This window comes from Mauremys mutica, chromosome 23, assembly GCF_020497125.1.
Source record: "Mauremys mutica isolate MM-2020 ecotype Southern chromosome 23, ASM2049712v1, whole genome shotgun sequence".
Lineage (NCBI taxonomy): Eukaryota > Metazoa > Chordata > Testudines > Geoemydidae > Mauremys > Mauremys mutica.
This window is the reverse complement of record NC_059094.1, coordinates 12,090,597-12,115,509: the sequence shown is the minus strand read 5'-3', so window position 1 is coordinate 12,115,509 and position 24,913 is coordinate 12,090,597. Positions and strand designations below refer to the sequence as shown.

Genomic DNA, 24,913 nt, shown 5'->3' with positions numbered 1-24,913 from the left:
TCACGCCCTGGGGGGCTTCCCGTGATGTGCTGTGGAGCAAAGGGCCCCGATTCGGAGCAGCTCTGTCCCGACACCGAGCACGGGACGGGCAATATGCTGGGAGGATTGCCCCGGGGCCATCTCCCCCCGCTGGCCGCTCCCTCTATAGCAGGAAGGTGGATGGCAACAGAGAATCAAGCCCAAAGAACATAGATTGAAGGACTTCTTTCCTTAATACCCCTTGGCCACAGGGCAAGGGCAAGGCAGGGTGGGACTCCTGCCCAGAGGGGCAGGCAATTGGGGCAATGTGGGCTTCCTCGCAGGGGGCGGGTGTATGGGGAGACACAGGGCTCCCTCACCTGGAGGACAGGTTGCACAGAGGCGATCCGGCCGGCACTGGCTCCCCAGTCCTCGCAGTTCCGATACACTCCTTTCTCCAGGATGTACTGCTCGCCTGAGAAGTTCGTGTTCTCGTAGGCCACCCACCTGGCCAGAGAAATGGAACAGGGTGACTTAGGCACCCATCTGGCTCTCAATGCACCCTGCCAATCGTGCAGTGTTGCATGTGGGGGAGTATTACTTCCTGACCCCGGTGGTGAACAGCCCTGAAGCATGTGGATTCCTACCCCCAGTCCTTAGCACAAATGTTCCTGCCTGTCACTAAGTTACCCAGCACTGGATTTGCCAAGACTCTAAACTCCTTTTCCCTCTTCTATACTGAAGCTGTCTCCCTTGTTCCCTGTTACAGCACTGTCCCCGCCCCCACACAGTCCAGCCTCACCCCGCCCTTCCCCAGGGCGCTCACACTCCACTCAGCACATAGATGGACTGGGTTGTGGTTCCATAGCCGGCCAGCTCCACGTCGGGCAGCGCTTCGCTTAGCTCCACACTGGGCCCATCCTGGAAGTCCATGGCCTCGAAGAGCACCAGCGCCGGGTCCGAGAAGTCCTGTGGGAAGAGGGGAACCCTCTCTCAGTCTGTGTCTGCCTGACTCCCTCCCCGTGTGTCACTGCTTGGCGGTGGGTGCCACTGGGGCACGGCGGGATCCCTCTGCAAACACAATCTGGGTCCCTAGTGGTGCTGGATGCTGCAGGTGATGGAGAGTGGGATAACCACTAGCTCACCGGTTCAAATCCAGCCTGAACAGTTGTTACCAGCCGGTGCCCTGTGTGTAATGAGTTTGGTGGGTCTTCTGAGCCCCAGCGGGACAGGTGTCCACAGCACAAAAACGGCTGGCACTGACTGGCACCATCCTGGACAGTGGCCTCAGAGAGGGCGAGGGCTGGATAGATAAAGGCGCTGAACTCCTCTGACCTCGGCTGAGGCACATGGGCGGGCGGGCAGCGTGGGAGAGCCTGCCCTGCCTTGCCCAGGCTGGCGTGGGTAAAGGAGATGGCAATCCTGTCAGACACCCTGCCGGCCCCACCGCCAGCTCCTCTCACCGTCCGGATCAGCCGTAAGGACACCAGCTCGTCGCTGTAGCCTCCCCACTGCGTCCAGTCGTGGTATTCGCCTTCCTCCAGCAGATACTGGTGGCCCCGGAACCCCTCCTTCTCGTAGCCGACCCAGCTGAGGGAATGGAGACAGACAAGGAGTCCCGTCATGCACCTTCTGGACCCACACTCGCCCTCAGGCTATCGAGATGCTTTTCCTAGGGGGACCCCTTTCCCCTTTGTGTATAGGGGCACCTCCCCCAGAACAGCTCCTGGGCTTGGAGACCCCTGGGCTCCTTCTTCACCTTGGACTTTGGCCACCAGGGCACTTTGCAATGACGACAATCTCACCCTCCGGTCCCTGCAGTTCCTCCATACACTCACCAGCCCCCCAGGATGCGCAGAGACCCCACCGTGGACATCACAGGGCCCTGGCTGGTCTCCTGCTTCTTCAGAGCATAGATGTCTCGGTTCACTTCGCAGCTCTGGCCCTGGAAACATGCCTTCTCGTAGATCACTGCCTGGAGAGACACAGGAAACACATGGCGATGGAGGAACCTCAGATCCAGACCTAGTGACTCCTGCTGGGATAGGCTGGGACCGGAGTAGCTGGGAGCTCCCCCCGCAGCCTGTGCTCCTGCCCCATTCCCTACAGTGCCCCCTACTGGAAGGGGCTGGAGTAGCGGGAGCACTGCCACATCCAATCTTCTGACACTATTCTCTATAGTCACTCCTCCTAGCAACAGCTGGGAGTGGGTTGTGAGCCGTCCCCCAGCCCATCTCTGGGAGTGTTCCCCAACAGCTCCTCCCGGGGGGAGTGGCCGGTTCAGCAGCCGCTGTGAGCGCTCTGGACACCCGTCCCTTTGGGAACTGACCCTTTCACCTGATCAGTTTTCGGGCCTGGGCTCAGCAAGTCCCTTCCTCTCTTACCTTGGGCTCCCCAGGTTTCTCTACAGCAGGGCAGCCCTGAAACAAGAGGAAACCAGCATGAGAATGGCCCAGCAGCGAGGGAGTGAAGCAGGGCACGGATTCAAGGCTAAGGGCGAATGAAGTAAAATCTGACTGATTTATAGTCTGGTCAGGAAGGAGGGGGCAGCGTGTGAGCTTCAGCTTGTCTTCCGGCCTGATGAGACACCTGCCCTGTGCAGCCCTGGGGATTCAGAGTGTTCCTGCTTCGTTCCAGTCACCACAGTGCACTGGGCATTTCACTAGGTCCCAGACACCTTTCTGAAAATGCAGCTCAGGACAAACCATCTCCATCAGGGGAGGTTCAAATTCCAACAGTGGTGGCCCTCCCTTATAAGACATACTTGAGCCTGATACAAGGCTGTGTATCTTAGAAGGGACAGAGTGATTAGCTGGTAGCATCCCCGAATGGGAGGGTGGGAGGCACCAGTGCAGAGCACTCACCAGTTTAATAGGATGCATAGAGCAGACGGAAGGGTCCTTCGCACCCCAGGCTTTTAAATTGGGATACCCTCCAGGCTCCAAAACATAGGGGTCGTCATCAAAGAAAGGTTTGGAGTAAATGAGCCACCTGGAGGACAGCGAGAAAACAATTACAGACGGACAAGCCTTGGGCCTGATCCATTGCTCTCTGAACTCAATGCGAGTCTTTCCACCGACTGCAAAGGGCACTGGATCGGGCTCCTTCTCTGGTTTTCGTCTTCCCTGCCATTCCCCGGGTCGCACTGGGAAGCCGAAGCGGGAAGAGAGGAACCCCAGCACCACAGTGCTCATGGCTTACAGGCCAGAGTGGACAATGATGGAAGAGGCCTTCAAGGGCTTGCCATGGAGCCGGGTGTCTTCTGAGGAATCCGTGAATTTCACTTTTGTGCCTTCTCCATTCTCCTCAGTAAACAAACTGATCTCGGGGATCCGGTAATCCTGAAACAACAGACAGCAGCCTGCTAGCCAGCAGGGACCAAAGTACCCTTCATCTCTCCCCGAGCTTGTACTAAGAACCACCCCAGGGAAACCCACCCCGGCCTCCAATCAGGTGCCAGCTGCTTCACACGCTAATTTAGATCCCAAAGGACAAGTTAAGATCAACTTCCATCACGGGCTTTTTCTCAGGTTGCGGAGAAGGAGTTCAATGACATTTTAGATTCTCCTTCAAATGGACCCGAAAGCCCTAGAGATTCCAAGAATCTGCCTTGTAAAAACAATCCACTGCTCCATCCCTGACGTTACTCTTATTATTGGCGTCACCGTTGTCTATGTTGACCTCCTACAACGAACGCTTCCATGGACAACGATCTCATCATCACTCCACTCCATTGGCAGTGCCCCACTGCATAGCCCTCCCTCGCACTCTGCTCCCGCACCAGCTGCATGCAGGCCCTCCTGCTGGAAGACAGAGATGGGCTTGTGCCACAAAGTTCCCCAACTTTACTGAACATCCCATTGCTTTGGAGGAGGTGAAGGGTTTTCTAAGAGGATCAAAGCCACCCGGAGACCAGCCTCGATGGGGTCCCGCGCTTACCCTCACCACCCTCTTGAAGGAGCCGATGCGGAAGGGCGCGTTCTCAGGCGCCTCCCCGTCTTTCCCATAGGCTGTCCATGGATTGTTGATCTCCACATCCCCCTCGGCCAGCACACACTTCCGCCCGTGGAACCGCGGCTTCTCGTACATCACCCAGCTGGAGGGAGCAAAGCGCACGGGAGTGGGGGCCTTGCACCGAGAGCACTGCAGGGTAACCCTGCTGCCTGCCAGCACAGCCTCTGACCCTGTGCCCAACTTGGGAGTCCAACACCACTTGCCTGACCACTGGGACCCTGACGGGGCAAAGGGAACCCTAGTGCTCATGTGGCGTCCCAGTGGGACTCTGTGTAGGAGAAAGGGTCTTATCCATGAGAATGACTTTGCAGCATCGGCGCCCTGGACAGTAACCCAGGGTCAACACACAGCAGGGGAATAACCAGGCAGACCCGATTAAACAGTGAGCTGATAACCGAGAGACTGTTAAATTCCCAGCAGAATGGGGGAGCTGGGATAATAATCAGAGGGATGAGTGCAAGCCCAAGCTGAGCCAAGTGGGGCACCGTTTAAACTCCCTGTCATGTGGTTCCCAGAGAGTGACCAGAGCCCTGGATTCAGTCTTTGGCTGAGGGCATGTTACCAGTGTGGCACTAGTTTCTAACCACCAAGATCAGGGCCCCGTCGTGTTAGGTGCTGGGCACGGCCTGCCCCAAGGAGCTCACAATCTAAATAGACCCGGCCAACAAAGGTAGGAGAAAGGAAGGATTATTCTCCCTGCTGGTAAAACGAGGCACAGAGATTTCCTTCTTTCCCAAGATCTCACTGCGAACAGTGGTGGAGCCAGGAATGGAGCCCTCATCTCCTGAGTCCCAGCTCGGTGCCTTAGCCTCCCCTTCCAGATCTGGAGGAGAGTTGCCCGAATGTGGGAATTTGGGTTCTTGTGCAAGCTGAGCTAGGCAGCTTCCTGCGGGTCACAGACTCATAGACTCTAAGGCTGGGGGCACCCTCAGGATCATCCAATCTGACCTGCAGATGGCAGGCGACAGAACCTCCCCCACCCATTCCTGTAGTAGGTCCCTGGCCTCTGGCTGAGTTACTGAAGTCCTCAGAGCTTGATTCAAGTTACTGAGAATCCACCAGTTACTCGAGTTCCAACCAGCAAGCGACCCATGGCCCACACTGCAGAGGAAGGCAAAAAACCCCAGGGGTCTCAGCCAATCTGATCTGGGAGAAAATTCCTTCCTGATCCCAAATACACCAACCAGTTAGATCCTGACCTGCCACCAGCCAGACACCTGGGAAAGAATTCTGTGTGGTAACTCAGAGCCCTCCCCATCTCTGGCCGTTGGAGATATTTGCTACTAGCAGTTGCAGATGGGTCATGTGCTATTGCAGGCAACCTTATTGTACCATCCCCTCCAGAAACTCATCAAGCTCAGCCTTAAAACAAGTTAGGTTTTTTGCCCCCGCTGCTCCTTTTTCGGTGCTGTCACTCCCCCTGTAGCACTGCGCGGCTCTGTAACCTCCATCCTTCGCCCTTGTGTCTGCACGAGCTCATGCTAGAGCAGAGCAGCCGGCGGCACGCTTACCCCCCTCGGACCACCCGGATGGAGATGGTGTGGGAGAGCTCCCAGGACGTAGCATCGGCGACGTCGCCCCAGATCTCCCTCTTCTGGCCCGCGAAGCCCAACTCGGAGAACAGAATGATCTGGAGAGAAATGACACCACTGCTAACCTCACCTGCCTGCCCTGCCCCCGCGCATGGCCGATGCCCCCACCCCAGCCCTGCCTACAGCCTCAGTACCTTCCCAGGTCTCCCGTTGAGCTTCGGGGAGGGGTTCTTTGCCTCTTGCTGGAAAAAAAAGAAAAGGAAAACTGGATAAGAAGCGGAAGGAAATGGCACGTCCTCTGGAAAGAGCCCTGCACTTCAAGAAGGCTCCCTCGGTCCCATCTCGTCTTCTCTGGTCTGCCCCAAGATTCTTTCCTTCCTAGGGTGACCAGATGTCCCAATTATATAGGGACGGTCCCGATTTTTGGAGCTTTTTCTTACATAGGCACCCCACCCCCGTCCCGATTTTTCACACTTGCTGTCTGGTCACTCTATTTCTTCCACACACCTGGCATCCTATCATCTCTGTTCATCAATTACCTCCCCCACTTCTCTCTATCTATCCAGCCCCGTCCTACACAGCCGTCTCTCTAGCTGTCCTCAGACACCTCCAGCTAGCTAGCTCTCTCTCTCTTATCCACAGCTTTCTATCTATCCAAACCCACACAGCTCTGTCTGCCTACCCCTTATACACAGCTCCATTCTCATCGATCTAGCCCCTACACATGCATTCCCTGTGCATAGCCGTCTACCTACCTAATCCCAAACACACCCATCGATCTCTCCTCCGATATAATCCAGCTCTATCATGCAATCCTATCAGCTCATCTCTCACTCCCGCTGCTCAGCGTCTCTCTCTGGGCCACTCCAGAGTCCGTTACTCACCTTACTCCACGAGCAGAAGGCAATGGAGCTACTCGTGGAGTAAGGCGCTGCACAGTTTGAGGAAGGGGTGTCAGAATCGGCCCTTCTGTCCGTCCCAGAGCGGCTCGTTCCCAGCTGGGTCACCCTGTGTGGGGCATGATGCCAGCGTCAATCCTGCCTACGCCCGAGAGCCTCATCCTGATGGGCGTCTGCACTCCCGCCTCCTATTCGCCACACTGCTCCGCGTTCTCCCCAGGGCTCCAAAAGGGTGCGGGTCCCAGGGCCTGCCGGAGTGGAACTCCCTCACGTCAGCTCCCCCCCAACCAACACTGCAAAGCTTTCACCCCGCTCCAAAGGCCGACCTCACGAATATTACCATGGCCAAACCCTGCTGTCCTTACTCACGGGGGAGTTTTGCCCGAGTAAGGACCTCCTGAGCTGACCCATTATTGATGATGTTATTAGTACTGTTCATTACGATTATCAGCACTCTGCTTTGGGAATCCAGGTCCCACCAGCACCATCAGTTTCCTTGTAACTTTTCCCCATCAGCTGTGGAACACAAGCTGCAGGGTGAGGGCAGCGCAATGGGACCGAGGGGGTTTCTAGGGCCTGGAACCCCTGGTGAGTTTTGATTCCCCTACCACCAGAGGAGGTGCTCAGTGGTGTGGCATTATTGGGACTGGGGTGAGGACAAGCTGAGCCGGCTTCCTGCTCAAAGCTCTTGAGACTCACCTGACTGCGTAGTGTGGATTTACTCACCCCAGCTGCAGGGTGACCCAGCAATGGGGGAGGAGTATTTTTCTGCTCAGCCTCCACGAAGAGCAGAGGAATCTGGCCAGTGTTTTTGTCTGTGTCTGGTGCCTTCTGAGGGTCCAGAGAGAGGACTCTTGTCATCTCCTGGAGTCCAGCGGGGGAAGGCTCAGAGGTCAGCTGTTCGCAGGGTTTCAACTGTGGTCCATTGGGTGGCGTCCAGCTCTGCCCGCTGGCATTTAGCAGACCCGGGTCAATTGGCGTGGGTGAGCTCCTTCCTTCTCGCTCCTTCTCCAGAGCTTTGAGCGGGGGCGTCACGGAGGAGATGTACCGTCTGTAGAGGAGGCTGCTGTCCAAGCGGGAGTAGGGCTTGTCTTCTGTGGGGACTGCCTTCTGCTCCTGGAGCTCTTTCAGCAGGGAGGCGCCTTTGAGGATGTTAGCGTTGAAAAGGATGCTCTGATTCCTGGAAGCCTTCTCATCCCCCGGGGGCTGCCTCAACTTTCCCAGGAGAGACAGCGTCTTCTCTTCTATTTCAGTTGACATGTTTTCCCAGGGGTAAACTTTCCTGGGCTCCTCTTTGGCCTGTGGTTTCTCATCCTTACTGAGATACGGGTTCTCGATCTCCTCTTCCTCCTCCTCAGAGGGATCCATGTTCTCCTGTTTCGGTCCATTCTCCTCCAGCTGCTTCCATTCCATCGGACCAAAGAGCTCACTGAGAGCCTCCGGGAAGGGAACCTGGGACTTGGGAGCGACGTGATACTCATCAATGGGCGGCAGGGTGGCGTATTTTCCACGCGAGGAACAGCGCGACAGCCGGGAGATCTTGGGAGGCTTTCGGATTTCGGAGGGCTCCATGTTGCGGAGGGTGTCCACCAAAAGTTCCATGTCCACAGACAGGTCGGGGTCCTCCTCTGTCATCTCCTGTTGACTCCCCATTTGCTGGGCGTGGCTCAAGGCTTCAGGGGAGGCCTTGGTCTCTTCAGATGAACCGTTTGGCTCTTGGGCAGATCCCTCGGAGTTCCGAGCTGGTTCATCCCCCTCTCCCCTGACCTTAGTCTGGGAGGCCGACAGCTGCACTCCAGCTAAAGGCTCTGGATTGCCACTTTCTGCTTGGGTGCTATTTCCAGGTTCGCCAGCAGCCTGAGATGTGTTCTTTGTCCCGGGTGCAGCTAAAACGGCCCCCTCAGTGCTTGGCACGCTGCTTTCCATTTCGGACCCAGCTGTGGCCGTGCCGCCCAGACCTGGCAGGCTGCCGTCGGTTTCAGATCTGCTCACAGCGAAGGGACTGGTCTGCCTCTGGGGCGCAGTTATGCTGGTGCTAAAGGCGCCCAGCATGTCCCCATCTCCTTGGGATTCACTCACATCAGTGCTGCTGGCTTGCGTCATGCGGCTTTCTCCCGGCGATCCAGCTGCAGAGCTACCAGCAGCCTCACCAAGGGCCACCAGGCTTCCACCGGCACATTGCCAGCAGCTTTCGCTTGGGGATCCAGGGACAGACATGCCGCTCCCTCGTGCGAATTCGCTTACACTGGTGCTCTCAACGGTAGGCACAATGACTTCTCTTCTGGATCTAAACCCAACAGTGCTTCCGGCTTTGAGCATGAGGATTTCCCTTTCGGATCTAAATACAGTCATGCTGCCAGCATTTGGGACATGCCATTGCCTTTGGGAAGTGGTCACAGTAGTGATGCCAACAGCACTGGGCCCGTGGCTTTCTCCTGGGGAACAAATGGGCGTATTGGTGCCAACTGCACTGGGCGTGTGACTTTCTCTTGGGGACCCAGCAGGTGTGGTGATACCAGCTGCACTGGGCATGTGGTTCTCTCCTGGGGACCCAGTGGGTGTAGTGGTGCCACCAGCACTGGGCGTGTGGCTTTCTCTTGGGGACCCAACAGGTGTGGTGATACCAGCTGCACTGGGCATGTGGTTCACGCTTGGGGACCCAATGGGCGTAATGATGCCAATCGCACTGGGCATGTGGTTCTCTCTTGGGGACCCAGTGGGTGTAGTGGTGCTACCAGCACTGGGCGTGTGGCTCTCTCTTGGGGACCCAGTGGGTGTAGTGGTGCTACCAGCACTGGGCATGTGGCTCTCTCTTGGGGACCCAGTGGGTGTAGTGGTGCTACCAGCACTGGGCATGTGGCTTTCTCTTGGGGATCCAGTGGGTATAGCGGTGCTGGCAGCGCGGGGCAGGCGGCCATCCCTCTGGGATTCAGTGACTGTAGTGCTATCAGCAGCCTGCTTTCCCCTCTCTGTCGGCCTCGTCTCCTTCTGAACCGGCGAATAGATCTGTGAGAACACGGGGGGGTGTTCAGAGAAATCCTTCCGCGGGCCGGGAGATCGGGAGCAGCTGCTGTCTGTTGGAGAAGGCAAGTCTACAGATTCCCTGCCTATCGTCCCCTTTTCCCAGGCCTCCAGCAGCATCGCCACCCGGGAGGGGCTGGCGGCGGCCTCTAACCTCCGCGACAGCAGGGAGACCTTGCGGACGCAGGGCTTGGCCTCTTCCTCGGGCTGATCAGCAGGCGCTTTCTTCCAGCTGAACCAGGTGCTCTGGGTCGACTTTCCCGGCCTGGGGGGATGGGCGCAGGCGCTACCACCGGCCTTCTTCATCTCGTCCAGCCCCGTCCCAGCGTCACCGGCTCTCTCTGACTGGGCCTCCTCGCCGTCTCTGCACGGCCCGAAGGCGCTGGGGGCGCTGCAGGGGGAGGAGAGACGAGACACAAGAAGCTGTCAGTGCCCTGGCAAGGCCCAGGGCTCTCTGCTTTGGCTCTGTTCTCGCTCGCCGGCACTGAGAGCCCGTCATACACCCACACTGAGCAGCCGCCATCTTGTAGAAGTCACAACCCGAACCGAGTTCCTCCCCCTTTAATTGACTAACCTCAGATCAGCCCCACCCCGGAATTATGGACCACTCCCGTCACAGCCTCTTTTCCATGCCCTGGACTTTCTACCCGGCTCGTCCTTGTGACTCAACATTTTCTGGGGAGTCCTGACAGGAGGTGGTTATAGTGCAAGGCAGGCTTGGCTTAATAGTTGGCGTCACACAGAAACTGCTCTAGAGGCCATGGGCCCGTATCTATAGAGGTTATTGCAGCTGCCCACCGCCCCCGGCTCTCAGGGATGGATCGCACCCCAGAATCTGGGTCATAGGCCTGTTATGCAGTGAGAGTTTGTACATCAGGCTGGGCCCCTGTGGAAATCAGGTGGAGTCCATTACACGTCGCTGCCTCCTACTGGAGGAGCAGCCGCCCTAGGAGCCAGCCAAACATCAGAGCCGTCGTCGTGTTCCAGAACCAAGGTGCTGAGCGACACCTGTAAAAAACAGCTGGAAAACGTTCAACCGGCGTTTCCTGTGGGAGGGTGGAACAGAGCCAGCCCGGCCTGCCCTACCTGGCAGAGCAAAGTGCCCATAATTTTCAGGGTGAGTCACCTGGGTGTCTGGGCCAAGCCAAGCCAGCGACTGTGCAAACAAAGGCGCCAGAAACCAACCAGCCAGGATCCACCCCTCCCTCTGAGGAAGCAGGAGTGGAGTGGCCTTTCCTCTGTTCTCTCACCTCCCTTGGGAACAGACTGGCTTGCTGCGAGTTCCAGCTGTAGATTCCTCAAGAAGAAGGAAAGCGTTTTTACGAATATTGGACCAAACGCAGCGTTTACTGGTGCCAAACGCCTGAGGAAGTCAACGGCTGTGTCCCTTTGTTAGTATTTCTTGGCAGCAGAGGGATCACCAGACGGGAGGTCCATCTAGCCCTTGGGCCTGTCTCTGACAGTGGTGGCACCAGATGTTTCAGAGACAGGTGTAAGAAGAACCCCACAGTAACACACACACATTCTGTCCAATCCTGTTCTCTAATACTCAGAGATGGGTGTAAGCCCAAAACATTGCTGTCATTTACTAGGATGCAGGATAGCCATATATAAATAGCCAATCCCACATTAAATCTTGCTAAGCTCTTGGCCCTGGTAAGTCCATGGCTCTTTACGGACGTGCAGGAAGAGTGAACGACAGGATTAGACGTTCTCCCACCTGCCCACTGCAGAGACAATGTCCTCCTAGCTAAGCGCTGTCTTCTGTTGGGGAGACTCTGTTATTATGGAGTGTGGCTTCCCCAGAATAGTTTTATTATGCACCTCAGTTTACAAATAAGCAGCTGACAAGGCATCACAATCAGGCACCTCCTGCAGGACTGAGCCAGAAGCATTTAACATCCTTGGCTTCTCATGGTGTCTCTCCATAATGAGTTTGTTCAATGTCGCTGGGTCAGACTGGGGGTCGGAGCTATCCTGCGCCTTCCTTGGTTGTACAGGAATGGGGCCAATGGATCCGGGGGCAGGGAGAGGAGAAGGGGATGCCGCTCAAAATAAATCTCTGAACCAGGAAGGCCAGCAGGAGGCTGGCCCTTCAGACCCCCTGCCACAAGAGGAGAGCACTACCCTGAAGTCAACGGGCTATGGGGCTGAGGCCCTGTCTACACAGGAATTTCAGCCAGTGCTGACCCCTTGTGCAGACACAATTTTCCCTGGTGCAGTTTTCCCCGGGGTAAGACAAGGTCCAGATTCAGGCTCCCCCATTCTTTAAGGCATTTGGTTCTGAGTGTTTGAGTCCACCCTGTATCGACTGGTCCTCCTGTGCCCACCACCCTCTGTGCTCCACCTGATCACAGCCAGCATCCTGGCACCACGTCTTTGGGGTGGGCTTCCCATGCCATACTGCCTTTGCCTGAGCACCCAGACTGGTCCCTCTCTCTCTCTACCTACATCCCTCGGTGCATTCCTCCTCTCTCAGCCCTTCCCCCAAAGCAGCAGCCAGGGAGTCTTCGATTGCACTGCGAGAATCAAAGGGACAGAGGGTAGAATCCTACCTCGGGTGCAGTCTGCCATGCTGCCCCTGCCCCTCCATGCCAAGGATGAACCCCCGAAGCCCTGGAGGTTATTCAACCCCTTCTCTCATTCCGATCGCTCTCCGGAAGTCCCACTCCCTTCATGTGATGGGTGGGATTTTCAGAGCTGCCTAAACGCTTTCGGGGCACAGGTCCCGTCCTACATTAATAACAAGGGAAACGTCATGTCTCACCTTGCGAGAGACAAGGTGCCCTTTTTAGTGTAACCTGCCTCCCACCTTGCCTAGCATCATCCTGACCTGCCTCACGGCTCATCATAATTAACCTAGATTGCAGGCAGCTCGGGGCAGGGACCGTACAGCAAAGTCCTACTTTCTGAGAATCAGTACGTGCCTGTCCCTGCCCCCCTTCTGACAGCCACCCCTCCTCCTCATTAGGATCTCTGACTCTGTGGCTCTCTGATCAGCTGTGGTTTACTCCCCTTTGGTTTACTTTCTAGGCAGGTTTCCTTTTCATATTCACCCCTCGCTAAGGCTCCACCGTTGCGCTGATTTAACTAAGTCGCTTTAGGAACTGATGCCGTCAAATCAGTGCAGCCCTTTGAAATCGGTCGAAGAGGCCCTGATATCGGTTTAGTTTAAGTCAGTACGGCCTTGTCTACACATACAATGGTCCTGCTTTAGCAACACTGGGATTGTTAAAGAGGTACAACAACTGCCTTCTAGACTGGACAGTTATACTGAAATAAAGGGGCTTACACTGGTATAACTAGGACAATTATATCAGTAAAAATTCACCCCCGTAACCATACAAAACCCGTCTGTAGAGCAGGCCTAAGCAATCAATTTAAGCTAAATTGATATGGGAGTCTGATTGAGTTTCACTAGCTAATCAGGTTCCACCAAATGAACATCAGTTTCTAAACTGATTCAATTTTGTGTGTAAAAATTAATAATGAAACCCTAGCTCTTATCTAGCACTTTTCATCTGTAGATCTCAAAGCACTTGGCAAAGGAGGTTAGTGTCACTATCCTCATTTTACAGATGGGGAAACTGAGGCACAGGGCAGCAAAGTGACTTGCCCAAGGTCACGCGAGTCAGTTAGTGGCAGAGTGCCATTCCAGTGCTCTGTCCAGTAGGTCATACTAATATGTAGCACCTCCCCCGGCCTCCTCTTTCAGAGGGGGTAATTTGTATAGGTGCAAGTCCAGCATTCAGACAGACACGTACCGGAGTGTAGGCATGAGTTAGAAGCCCGAGCTTGAATTTGCTGCTGCAATTAGGCTTTTAATAAAGATTCTTAATGAAGTTCCTGTGATTCACATAGGAGGTCCCAGGCCATTAAAATCTGAATACTGATGTGACAGTAAGGTGACCAAATTCAGTTTGGGTGACCCCATAACTACGCAGCACCTGCATGTTGGCAGGTGACTTCAAGGTGTTCCTTCCCCGCTCTAAGCAAACACTGCTTTTGCCTGAGCTCTTTAACTCTTTGGACGGCTTTTCAACCCAGAACAACCCTTGTCTGCCCCGCTGCCTCAGTAGCAAGCTACAGGCAAATCTCAGTTCCCTGCGCCAGATTTCCAAAAGATCTCAGGGCCAGATTGCCACCCACAACCTGCAGCTGAGCCTGACATCATCAGAGTCTTTGGGCCCTGGCCAATCAGGCTCCAAACCAGACTAAGGCACAAGGGTGGGGTTAATCTCCTCAGAGCAATGGCCAGAAGCCATGTGTCCAGTAGAGCAGTGGCCTTCGACCACGTCACCCATGAGGTGCTGCTAACTGTGTCTAAGATATCTAGATGGCCCCTGTTCTTCTAAGCACCTCACAATCTTTAAGGTATTTATCCTCACTTGCCCCTGTGAAGCAGGGCAGTGCTATTATCCCCAATGTACAGATGGGGAACTGAGGCACACAGAGGCTCAGTGACTTGCCCAGGGTCACACAGGAAGACTGTGGCTGAGAACTGACCACTGGTTTCCCAAGCCCTACACTAGTGCCTTAACCACTAGACCATCCTTCTACTTCTGAAGACTCCAGTACGGGACCCGGCAGGTCTGGACAGTAGCACTTTAAACCAGTTCCATTCACGCCTGTCAACAGGGACCCAAAGTGCGGCACCACCCAGTTGTCCCATTTCACGGGGACTCCCAGCTCTGGAGTCCTGCAGCCTTTGTTTAGTGACTGTGGGAAACTGCTTGGGGCAATTGCCAGGCAGTGTGGGCTACAGAGCCATCGCTGTGCTGATGGCGCTCCGATCGCCATCTGGACCCAGACGGAGCTCTCTCTGCTCACCCAGTGTCTGGCAGAGCTAGGTACCTGCAGGCGAGCGCAGGGATAGCTCAGTAGTTTGAGCATTGGCCTGCTAAACCCAGGGTTGTGAGCTCAATCCTTGAGAGGGCCATTTAGGGAACTGGGGTAAAAATCTGTCTGGAGATTGGTCCTGCTTTGAGCAGGGAGTTGGATTAGATGACTTTCTGAGGTCCCTTCCAACCCTAATCTTCTATGAACTCTATCAGATAAGATGGAGCTGATGCTGGCTGGCAAAGGAAGCACTGAGCAGCTGGTTAAGCCTGTGACCACTCCCTCAGCTGCAGGCATCTTCCTGTCTATTGCTGAGGTGGCTCCCAATCTTTGGAGTTTGGCAGGTGCCTGACACAGCTCCTAAATGCCCAGATTGCTTCAGTGGCCAGACATATTTTCTTTCCCCCACAGCTGGTCAAGGGCTGACACATTCCTTCCTTTGGGATGCAGGCCTCATCGTGGTCCCCTTCAGAACGGACCACCAGCTCTACCTCAAAGGCCACCTGGAAGCTTTGGCTACTGCAGAAAACGTCTGGCCACCTGCCGAGCAAAACGACCTGGCGAGAGTGCCACTTCCCGGTGAAAGTGAAGGTGCTGGTTACCAGGCCCATAATGACACAAGACCAAGTTACCTAAGAAACTGACTCTCCCCCCTGACTCACCCCACCATCGGAAAGCTCAGGCTGTCTGTCCCAGGAAGGAGTCACAGGCTGGGAATTCTCAGCAGCTGCCTCTGGCTTCTGGAATTCATTCCCGCCAGAAAAACGGCTCATCCCGGACCTGGTGACATTTAGCAGAGGTTGCGAGGTGCAGCTTTGTGTCCAGCCCTCCTGCTGACTATGATCACAAAGAACCCTGGCAGGTGAGGTAATAGCTTTTATTGGACCAACTGAGAGCCCTGGCATTTCACCGACTGATTTAGTTTCTCCGGGTCTGTCCTTTAAAGCTGCAGTACCATGAGATGCATTTACTGACCTCCTTTGTAAAGGGCTTTGAGATCCACTGCTGAAAAGTGCCACGTACAAACTAGGTATTGAAGTCTTTAAACCACGATTTGAGGACTTTGTTAAGTCGGTCAGAGGTCAGGGGGTTGTTATAGGAGTGGGTGGGTGAGGTTCTGTGGCCTGTGTTGTGCAGGAGGTCAGACTATGACCATGATGGTCATAGAATCATAGAATCTCAGGGTTGGAAGGGACCTCAGGAGGTCATCTAGTCCAACCCCCTGCTCAAAGCAGGACCAATTCCAACTAAATCATCCCAGCCAGGGCTTTGTCAAGCCGGGCCTTAAAAACCTCTAAGGAAGGAGATTCCACCACCTCCCTAGGGAACCCATTCCAGTGCTTCACCACTCTCTGAGTGAAAAAGTTTTTCCTAATGTCCAACCTAAACCTCCTCCACTGCAACTTGAGACCATTACTCCTTGCTCTGTCATCAGGTACCACTGAGAACAGTCTAGATCCATCCTCTTTGGAACCCCCTTTCAGGTAGTTGAAGTCCCTTCCGGCCTTAAAGGACTATTGCTATTATTGTGATGATTCCCAATGTGGATAGTTAAATGCTCCTAATCCAAACTGTGTAAAGGGCCCCGAAATACCGGGCACCCTAGAGACACACACAGGGGCGCTGGGGTTCAGCAGCGCCCCTTGGCTTGAAGTGGTTTCCATCATACACAGGGTTTATAGTTTTGGTCAGTGGTTCTCAGCACCCCCACTATAAAAACCGTTCCAAAGCCACTGGACACACATAACAATAAATTGCAACTTCAGCCGTGCCAATCAGCATCAGCCGAAATGGAGGCTTTGTGATGCAGACACTTGAACCTTAGGAACTAGATGGAGACCTGCAGACTCATGTCACCCCGACCGGCATCAGATGGTAACAAGTTCCAGTCACCACTTACTAGGGCTGGCTTTGAACTGGTGACCTCGAGGAAGAGCCCCAGCTTCTCTTCTGCCTGTTTCTGCTCAGCTGACATTTCATGATGTTGTTGTCTACATTTGGGGGCTTCCCCTGGCCTGAACCCCAATAGTCCGTTGATGGAGCCATATTTTCAACAACAGCAAACTCCTGGGACTACCTTGCTCCTACAAAATACACGTCTGGATGCACAAAGACTGAGCTGCCCAGGTAACACCACCAGACATCTGGACACACAATGGCTGCCCAGCGGAGCCTAATGGAAATCCTGTCTGCAGCCAGCGCCCTGTGGTCTCTAGTGGACAAAAAAGGGTCATGATCCGTGCTGCCTGGAAGGACTTGGGCCAGAGGGTTTGCTGCCAGAGAGACTGGGTTAAGAATTCGGGCAAGGCAGGTTAATTTCAATAACTGGCTCTGATTTCCCCCCCACCCCCCTGCTTGGCAGAAGTGCTGGCTGGTGGATTCCATCTCAGGCACAAAGTCACTACAATATTTAAAATAGCCCGAATCAAATAAAATGAGACTCAGAATGAAACCCTCCTGCAGCGTGACCCAGACTGCCTCCAACGCTCCAGGCTGTTAAAAGCATTTGAGGTGAACAGGCTTTCAACAGGAAAGCCCTGCTCCCGAAAGGAGCGTGGCTGGGACAGGAGGGTACACCTCAGCTGAAAGGGGGTTGGATACACGGGTTGGAATGTAGCCGTTTTGGGGGGGGGTTGTGATCCAGGTTGTTTCTTTATGCCTCTGGCAGGTTGAATTCTGCTCCCCGGTCCCAGGAGTAAATCCAGAGTAACTCCACTGCTATCAGTGCGCTCACTCTGCATTGACACCCATGGAACTGGGAGCTGAATCTGGCCTTGCAATTTTAGAGCTGAGCCCCCAGATCCAACGCCCGCCCCACCAGGATTTATACAAGCCCAGAACTTTGGGGAGCCCCTTTCACTGTTTTAATAAATGAGTGGCTTGGTTCTCAGCAGGGCTGAGTTCCCATCTCCCCCCCCCCCCATGACATCAACGGGCACAGGGGCCCTCTGCGAATCCGGCCAGAGGTTCCCCTTCTCGGGTCTCTTCCCAGCTGCTCAGGGACAATGAGTCAGGCAGAGGGAGAGAGAGCTCAGGTGCCAGGGAGGCTGGATGGATACAGCTCCTGGTGTGGCTCCGGTCGCTGCTGAGACATGCCTCCCTCCCCAGTTCTTGCCGACCGGCCTGGGCTGGCCCAGGTTCCTTTTAAAACCTGTTTCCTCACGTACCTGCTGGCCGGGGCCCCTGCTGCGTGGACGGCTCTCCCCTCCGCTCCCGAGAGATCCCTGCAGTGGGACAGGCTCTGTTCCTGCCAGTCCCGTCTCTGCCTGGGGCTGGGCACTGATCCTTGCCGCGGTGTCACCAGGCACCCTGGGACTGGGCGGACCTGCCCGCTCACCCCAGCAGTACCCTCCCTTTGCAGCGTGAAGTTTTGGAATTCCTTGCGTGCTGCCAGCTGGGGAGCCGGTCTGGCAGGTTCCCCATGACATTGCTCATCCATTTTCTGCAACTCAGCAACCCCCTGAGAAACTCCTGCCTCCCCAGCTGGCTCCGCGGCTCCGTGGGAACCCAGTCCATTCCCACATACCCCAGGCAGATCCTCTGCTCTGCTCTTCACAGCCTCTTCCTGCTCCTTGGTCAGAGTGATCATTACCTCGTAGCGGATCTTCGCAGGCCTCTTGGCAGGGCCAGGTTCAACCCCCCGGATAGTCTCCAGAGGCCGTTCCGGGCTTTCCCTGCCTATTGCAGGTTCCTCCATCCTGCTGATCTGATTATAGGAAGGACTGGCCAAAGGACAGGTCTCCGCTTCAGAGAGAGATTCCCTATGGCCATGGCTCACATGGTCTGGCTGTCCCGCTGCCTTAGGGCGGAAGGTCCCTGAGTCTAAATACTCTTGGAAAAGGCTTTCAGCCCACTCTGTCAGAGGCTCTGGGGCTCTGCTGGGTTCCTCCTGGGAGGCTGGATGCTTGTAGTCTTCCCCCTGCATCTTGGGGCTGGCAGGGAAGTCCAGGGAGGTGCTGCCGATGGAGACAGATTCTCCCCAGGAGCTCCCATCTTCTTTGTCCAGCAGAGAGTCAAAGAATGTGAAGATTTCCACCTGGCTGGGTGTGGCTGGCTTCGAATTCCCCGTGTCCATGGGCCAAGCAGATGGCTCTGGAGTCTCCTGCTCTCCGGCCAGATTCCCAGCAGAGGACAGGTCAAGCCGGCCTGCCATATCCAAATCACTGCCGACCGCAGGTCTCTGTAGCCGCGCGAAAGGCCAGGACTGGCCCAGTGAGCTCCCCAGATGACCCGTACCGCCAGCGTCGGTGCCTGAGAGCTCCAGCTGGCTGCTTTGCCGCCTCCGCCAGGGCAGGGTCCCAAACGTCCGCAGGAGGCCGTTCCTCCAGAGGTCAGACTCCGAGTAGCTGAGAGCATGCAGCTGTGGGGGGAAGGAGAGGGAATCATGAGCGGGTGCACGGGCAGGAGGCAGTGGAGACTGGTAAGCAGCCACTAGAGCTCTCCATCCCCACACAGCAGCACGTCGGTGCTGGCTAGCAGGAGCATCAGCGAGAGCCCCTGCCCTGAGCGCCATGGCTCACGAGGGCGGGATCCTGCACACGACTGGCCTAGAGGCTGGAATTCTGACCCCCCCCTTCCCCCTCAATGCTTGGGTTCACCCGGGCTCTCCTGGTTCTAGAATTGATTCACGTCCATGCCGCTGGGCTAGATCGGAGCAATATGGGAAACTATCGGCCGGACAGGGGCAGCACGGGCAGCCTCGCCCGGCCCTGCCTGTGCAACTCAGCACTGACCCAGACAGGCCTGCCCCGTCTCCACGGTTCGTTCAACCCTTAGCCTCTGCTGAGTCTGCAACACAAGCTCTAGTTGTGATGTAGCTTTTTCACAGAGCACTGGACTCGCCCCCTCCTCCTTCCCCGTTTGCTTCACACCGATGGGGATGAGATCTGGTTTCTGGCTGGCTTGAAACTGGCAATTGAGAAAAGATTGAGAACCCAGAACCCATCTCCTGAGCCACCAGCTCCTGATAACTGCATTTCCACAGTGCCTGGGGCTTGCCAGCTCCTGCCTGTAGGTCTTCTTCAACTGTGCATCGTGATCCCTAGGCAGACAGTTCCCACGTGGGGATCTGTTAACAGGGGCAGGCAGGCAGACCTGGGTCTCAGCCAGATTCTCCGGCTGGTGAAGGAGGGAAGTGGAAAGCGTGAGCCCAGGAGAGAGCTGGTCCAGCAGTGGCAGGATCAGAGTGTCCTTTCCCTTGCTCCCGCAGCATCAAGGCAACACCAAGAAATGAATGAGAACTCAGGCCCGGTAGGGGAGGGGATGCAGGAGGCTGGCCAGCGCCCGTCACTTTGTCTCTGACTGGCAGTTTCACGCAGCTGCCCTGGGAATGGCAGCGCCCGTGCAGATCAGCGGTGGCGCGTCATCGCAGCAAGAGGAGGGAGAGCCTGGTTCCAGGGACACAAGAGAAAGCCCTTCTCCCAATTGCTGGGGGAGTGGAGGAGACCCCACGCACTAGGAGATCTTGGTGCTCCTGTCACTCAATAAGGCCTGTCCCCATCCCATGGGTTAGGTCCAGGACTCCATGTCCCTGGGCTATGGGAGCTCCTAGTCACTGAACGAGATCCCACTTCAGCTCTCGGGGAAAGTCCTCACCTCTGACTCAGCAACTTAGGCGCTGGTCCCTGCGTCACTGGATCAGGTCCAAGTCGCTGTGTCACTGGATTATAGTAAATCCTGCTCACCAGAGGAGATCCCAGTCCCTGGGCCAATGCGGGAGGCCTGGGCTCCTGCTCCAGCAGATAGGAGGTGACCCCTGTGTCCCTGTCTCTGGGGACGTGCTGGCTGGCAGCAGCAGGGATCTGACATGTAGCAGCAGAGCGAGCACCAGCCTTACATAATCCCCATCGGCCCCCACACCACACCAAGCAGCTAGTGGTTCGACTTGCCCCAGCTGAGCCAGGCGTTCCCCTGGGGCAAGGCGCTGGCTTCCGAGCAAACAGCCAGAGGGGCTCCACCCTCAGGAGTCACTGGTGCAGCAGAAAGGAGCTAAACTAAGCTATTAGACACAGGCCAGCAGAGCTCACGTGTTCCACAGACACCTGGGGAGATTAGATCCACCACCTTCACACGGTCCCTCACCCACCCAACGAGAACTGTGCTCACACCGGGGGTGACTCACACAGCCCAGAGCGGGGACCCGGGGGGCAGGTTTCTCTCCTTTAATAGACACTGGGTTGTTTTCTGTCCTGTAACGTTCCTAGGCGTTCACTGAGCTGATGGGCTGGAGCCAGGCTCTGTGCAAGCTCCCCGCCAACGCCTCTCAGCCCTGTTGAACGGGCCAGCGTAGCAATGTCTCTGCTGAAGTCTGGGGATCCCTGCACCATCCCTGAGCAAATTCTTCTCTGGAGTCGCAGACCCCTGCTCTGATGGAACGCAGGGAGCAGAGGAGAGACATGCAGGAACCCCAGAGCATGTGTGTTTCTAGTAGAGGCCTCAGGATGTTTGCCATGGGAACAGGCCAGGTTGTGGATACAATCAATGACTGCCATAGAGTGTTGCCTACTCTCATGATTTTATCACGAAGCTTGTGACATTTGGTGGTGTTCTTAAAGCCCCAGCTCCTGGAGTCAGGTGATCACACGAGACTCTCCGCTTCCATTAAAACGAAAGTAAGTTCCTAGCCCTTATGACTGCTGAGAAAAGCCCTTAAGCACGGACAGAGGGCCCATAAAAAGAACCCATCATTTATTGGTTTTTAAAAATCTCATGAGAGTTTAAGCCCATCTCATGATTCTGGGAGGCTGACGTATGATTTTTGGACACTTGCGATTAGCAATACTGGCTCCACTCTCTGGCTGTGCTCCAAACCAGCTGCAGTTACCAAACTACTTCCAGTTCAGATCTTCCCCTGATGGCATCTGCTCACCTGCTTGCATTGGCATCACAAACACACACCGAAGGAACATCATGGTGAGGGGGTTGCGGGCCCCATTCAATGATGGGGAAAATCCCTTCCTCTTACAGCAAAGCACAGCCTATCATAGAATCTCAGGGTTGGAAGGGACCTCAGGAGGTATCTAGTCCAACCCCCTGCTCAAAGCAGGATCAATCCCCAACTAAATCATCCCAGCTAGGGCTTTGTCAAGCCTGACCTTAAAAACCTCTAAGGAAGGAGATTCCACCACCTCCCTAGGGAACCCATCCCAGTGCTCAGTTCCTGCCACGGGGCCAGGCTAGGTGTCTTGCAGATATTATTCACCATGATGGATGGACAGACAGGTGAGACACAGGGAAACACAGACACAGAGAGCTGGAGAAAATCTATAGATGTGCATATGCTTTCCCCAGTTAGGAGAGCTCCTCCCTCCCCAAAGCTGTCCCAGCCCAATGGCTTTCAGTGGGGTTTAGTGATGGGCCCATGTGTTTCCCCCCAGACCTCCCTGTTTATGGCTTTCAAATGCCAGCAGGGTCAAAGCGCGGACAGAATGACATGGGAACCAGGAAATCCCAAGGCACTGCTCTTACTGTCATGTAGCACTCCTGAGCTCCCAGGAGAGGGCACCCGCACCCCACGGGAAATGGCCCTCGGCCTGCTGCTTCTGCAGAAGTCAGTGAGATCAGCAGGAAGGAAGAAAGGCCCCAAGAGCAAAGCTATGGTGAATCTGGTAACCAGAGTAAGGGACTGGTGGGGAGCCAGGACGGCTGGGTTCTGTTCCTGATTCTCCCCTGCCTTGCGCCTTGTGTCACCAATGTGCTCCTGTGCAGAGCGAATGTAAAACACAACCCGGTAACAATGGTGTAAATGACACCATGTGTCTCGGGAGAATCTGGCCCCCAGGGTCGCTGACCCTGCCAAGTCATTTCCCTTCCCCGTGCCTTAGTTTCCCCATCTGTCACCAGGGAAATGAGACTGCCCCACCTCCATGGAGATGGGCCTGGGGCCTCACTCATTAACGTTTGTGATGCGCTTTGAGAGCCTGGAGCATCTGTCTCTCTTGAAGTGCAAAATATCATTCATCAGTGATGCCCCATGCCCACATGCCTCACTGCACCGACCCTCGCCCACGGAAAGCCGCCAGACAAGCCTCTGGGATATTCCCCTCCCTGGATGGAGGAGGCCTCTGACGGGAGAGGCACAGAAGGCTGCAGTTCTGAAAGCAGGGTCCCGCCTCCTGGGGATTTCAAGCACTATTATCCCCATTTACAGATGGGGAAACTGAGGCACACAATGATTCAGCGACTTGTCCAAAGTCCCAGAGCAGGTGAGTGGCAGAGCCAGGAAAAGAACCCAAGTCCCTGGATCCCCTCTTTAACCACTAGACCACACAGTTGGAGAACCTGTCTCCTTAAACCTCACATGTGCCGGGTCGGCCGGCCCCAACAGCAGGGCCAGCCTCAGACACGTTCAGTGGAGCAGACGGGCCATGGCCTTGCGCTCTGAGAGGCCCGGTGCCCGGGGTCCCTGCTGCCAGCAGCACAAAGGGCCGAGCGACCCCATGGTTACGTGTTGGAGAATCGAGCAGGCCTCTGGGTATCAGTTACCAAAGGAAGGAGAATGCTCCAGCAACTGACCCGCCGGCTCTGCACAGGGGATGCTCACAGGCCCCTCCGGAGCTCCTTCTGCCCCAGGAGCTGAGCAAGCCCGCACGCCCCAGGCCAGACACGGGTCCTTTCCACAGCCATTCACGCCAGAGAGGCCTCACCTTCGAAGACGCCTTCTGGGGCCCGCTGGGATGGGGGGGCTCCTCGCTGCGTCTTCCCCCAGCTGAGATCGTGTCCTCCTCGGCCATCCTAGAGTGAAGTGCAAAGTCCAGGGGAGACATTTGTGCTAGTGACGGGCCCAGAGCCCGATCTGCCAGATCTTGGGGAAAGCTCTGAATCCAAACTGCCTGGCTCAGACCCCTCCAGGTGGAAAGAGGGGACTACCTGGGCTTTTCAGTTGTCTCCCAACCATCTCAGCCCATCATGAGAAGAACCATCTCAGAAGGCAGAACCCTCCAGTCTATGGGCACAGGCTCCCGTGACGCTATCTTGAGGGACTTTGCCTCCCAGTCCCCCATCCCGTAGGGTAGGACAGGAATGCACCTTGTTTGGACTGGGTGTACTAGGGTAGGGAGTTGGCCTTGTGAATCTACAGCCCATTCTGAAGGCTACAGGCTGGACACCTTGACTTTGAGGTTCACATGGACTGAGCACCAGGGATTCAAGCTATGTACAGACCAGATACTGCAAACACAGATCATGCTGACTGTAGGGTATATATGGACCAGGCAGTGGGACTGTGTCCCTTGTGTATGGACCAGATACCCTGACTGTGAGATGCACGTGGACAGGATGTATTGACTGCCGGGTGTGCACTGATTAGATTCTGAAACCACCAGGTTGTATATGGTCTGGACATGGTGACTACAAGCTTGGACCATTAGGAAAGGGCCTAGCAGGCCAGAGAGCGACCCGTTCACACAAAGGAGAGACAGGCAAGAATTCAGGCCCCTTCCTCAAGCGCGCCAGCCTAGGGGCTGCTCCCGCTTCCTTATGGGCCGGGACTGAAAGACAGACCCAGATCCTAGTCTCCTATCGAACCTCCCCAGGCTGACTCAGCAGCGGGCCTGCTTCCTGTAAACACACCAAGAGCAAAGGAGACACAAGCTGTATAGCCACCGCTCAGTACATCCCTGGGTGGGGAGGGTGGGAGGGGGATAAACATTCACAGCTGAACACGGAACATGCCCCAGCACACACACACGCAAACACACACCTGTGCGCGTCACAATCACAACATGCACATGGACAAACGTGCCCACCAGATGCAACACGCCTGTCACAGTCTCTCACGTGCATGCACAAACCCACCCGTCGCACGGATGGGCAACCCCCCTGCCCCACACCCAATGCCCGCCTCCGGGGGGGGGGCTCACCTCTGCAAAGACCCCCGCAACTTGCTCCTCCTCTCTTTCCTCCTGCCCTTCCCTTTCCCATCTTGGTGGGCTGCAGCTCCTGGGGCGCTGGGGCCATCCCTGATGCCCTCCTTCCGCTGCAGCTCCGTCAGGCTGATCTCACTTCTGGAGAAGAGCCGGGCGAGCCGCCTCCTGACGCCCCCTTTCTTGGCTCTGGCGGGGTCCCGCTGTGAGGAGCCTGCCTGGTCTTCGGCCCTGAGAGACATTAGCAACCGGAGGGCTAGAGGCCAGTGGAGGGGCGCTCCCCACTCACCCAGCTGCCAGGGACAGACAAGCCTTCCCTCGCTCCTTTCTTAGCCAGGAGCCGGCGTCGATGTCTGACCCACCTGGGAGAATCCGGGTGTGCGTGCCGGGGAGGGAGCGGGGAGGAACACCTGCTGCGGCAGTGCTGACAGAGCCAGCCGTGCCCAGCTGGGAGCACGGCCAGAGCGGCCCCGGGAGGACTGTGGGGCCCCGGCAGAGGGCCTGGTTCCCAGGGCTGTTACCTGGCATTGGCAATTCGAGCCCGGTCACATGAGCGTGACCGCAGCCTGGAGACAGGTGTGCAACGTAACCGCCCAGGGAAAGCGGGAAAGCGCCCAGCCAAGGCCTCGGACGGGGGGGGGAGGAGGGGGCCAGGTGTGGGGCTGGGATTTGAGACTCTGTGGCTCCAGGAAAGAATCCGACCTGCTGCGTGTTTGTTTAGAGAACAAACAAGGCAGATCTCAGCAGCCTGGGTCCTTGGGGAAAGTCACCCAGGCACTGACTCAGT

General features: G+C 56.0%; 1 protein-coding gene across 1 annotated transcript in view; it reads right to left on the bottom strand.

Annotated features, from left to right (window-relative positions):
* CRYBG2 (crystallin beta-gamma domain containing 2) overlaps positions 1-24,368 on the bottom strand; it is a 30,325-nt gene extending 5,957 nt beyond the window's left edge. The window contains exons 1-16 of the mRNA XM_044997947.1: positions 24,124-24,368; positions 22,909-22,996; positions 17,431-18,623; positions 9,193-9,815; positions 8,454-8,922; positions 7,103-8,387; positions 5,699-5,746; positions 5,484-5,602; positions 3,898-4,054; positions 3,160-3,299; positions 2,823-2,949; positions 2,343-2,378; positions 1,797-1,933; positions 1,422-1,548; positions 785-927; positions 339-465 (exon numbers count right to left, since the gene is read on the bottom strand). Of these exons, the coding sequence (XP_044853882.1) occupies positions 339-465; positions 785-927; positions 1,422-1,548; positions 1,797-1,933; positions 2,343-2,378; positions 2,823-2,949; positions 3,160-3,299; positions 3,898-4,054; positions 5,484-5,602; positions 5,699-5,746; positions 7,103-8,387; positions 8,454-8,922; positions 9,193-9,815; positions 17,431-18,623; positions 22,909-22,996; positions 24,124-24,368 (5,064 nt within the window). The remainder of the gene's footprint in view (positions 1-338; positions 466-784; positions 928-1,421; positions 1,549-1,796; positions 1,934-2,342; positions 2,379-2,822; positions 2,950-3,159; positions 3,300-3,897; positions 4,055-5,483; positions 5,603-5,698; positions 5,747-7,102; positions 8,388-8,453; positions 8,923-9,192; positions 9,816-17,430; positions 18,624-22,908; positions 22,997-24,123) is intronic.
* Between the last annotated feature and the right edge of the window lie 545 nt (positions 24,369-24,913).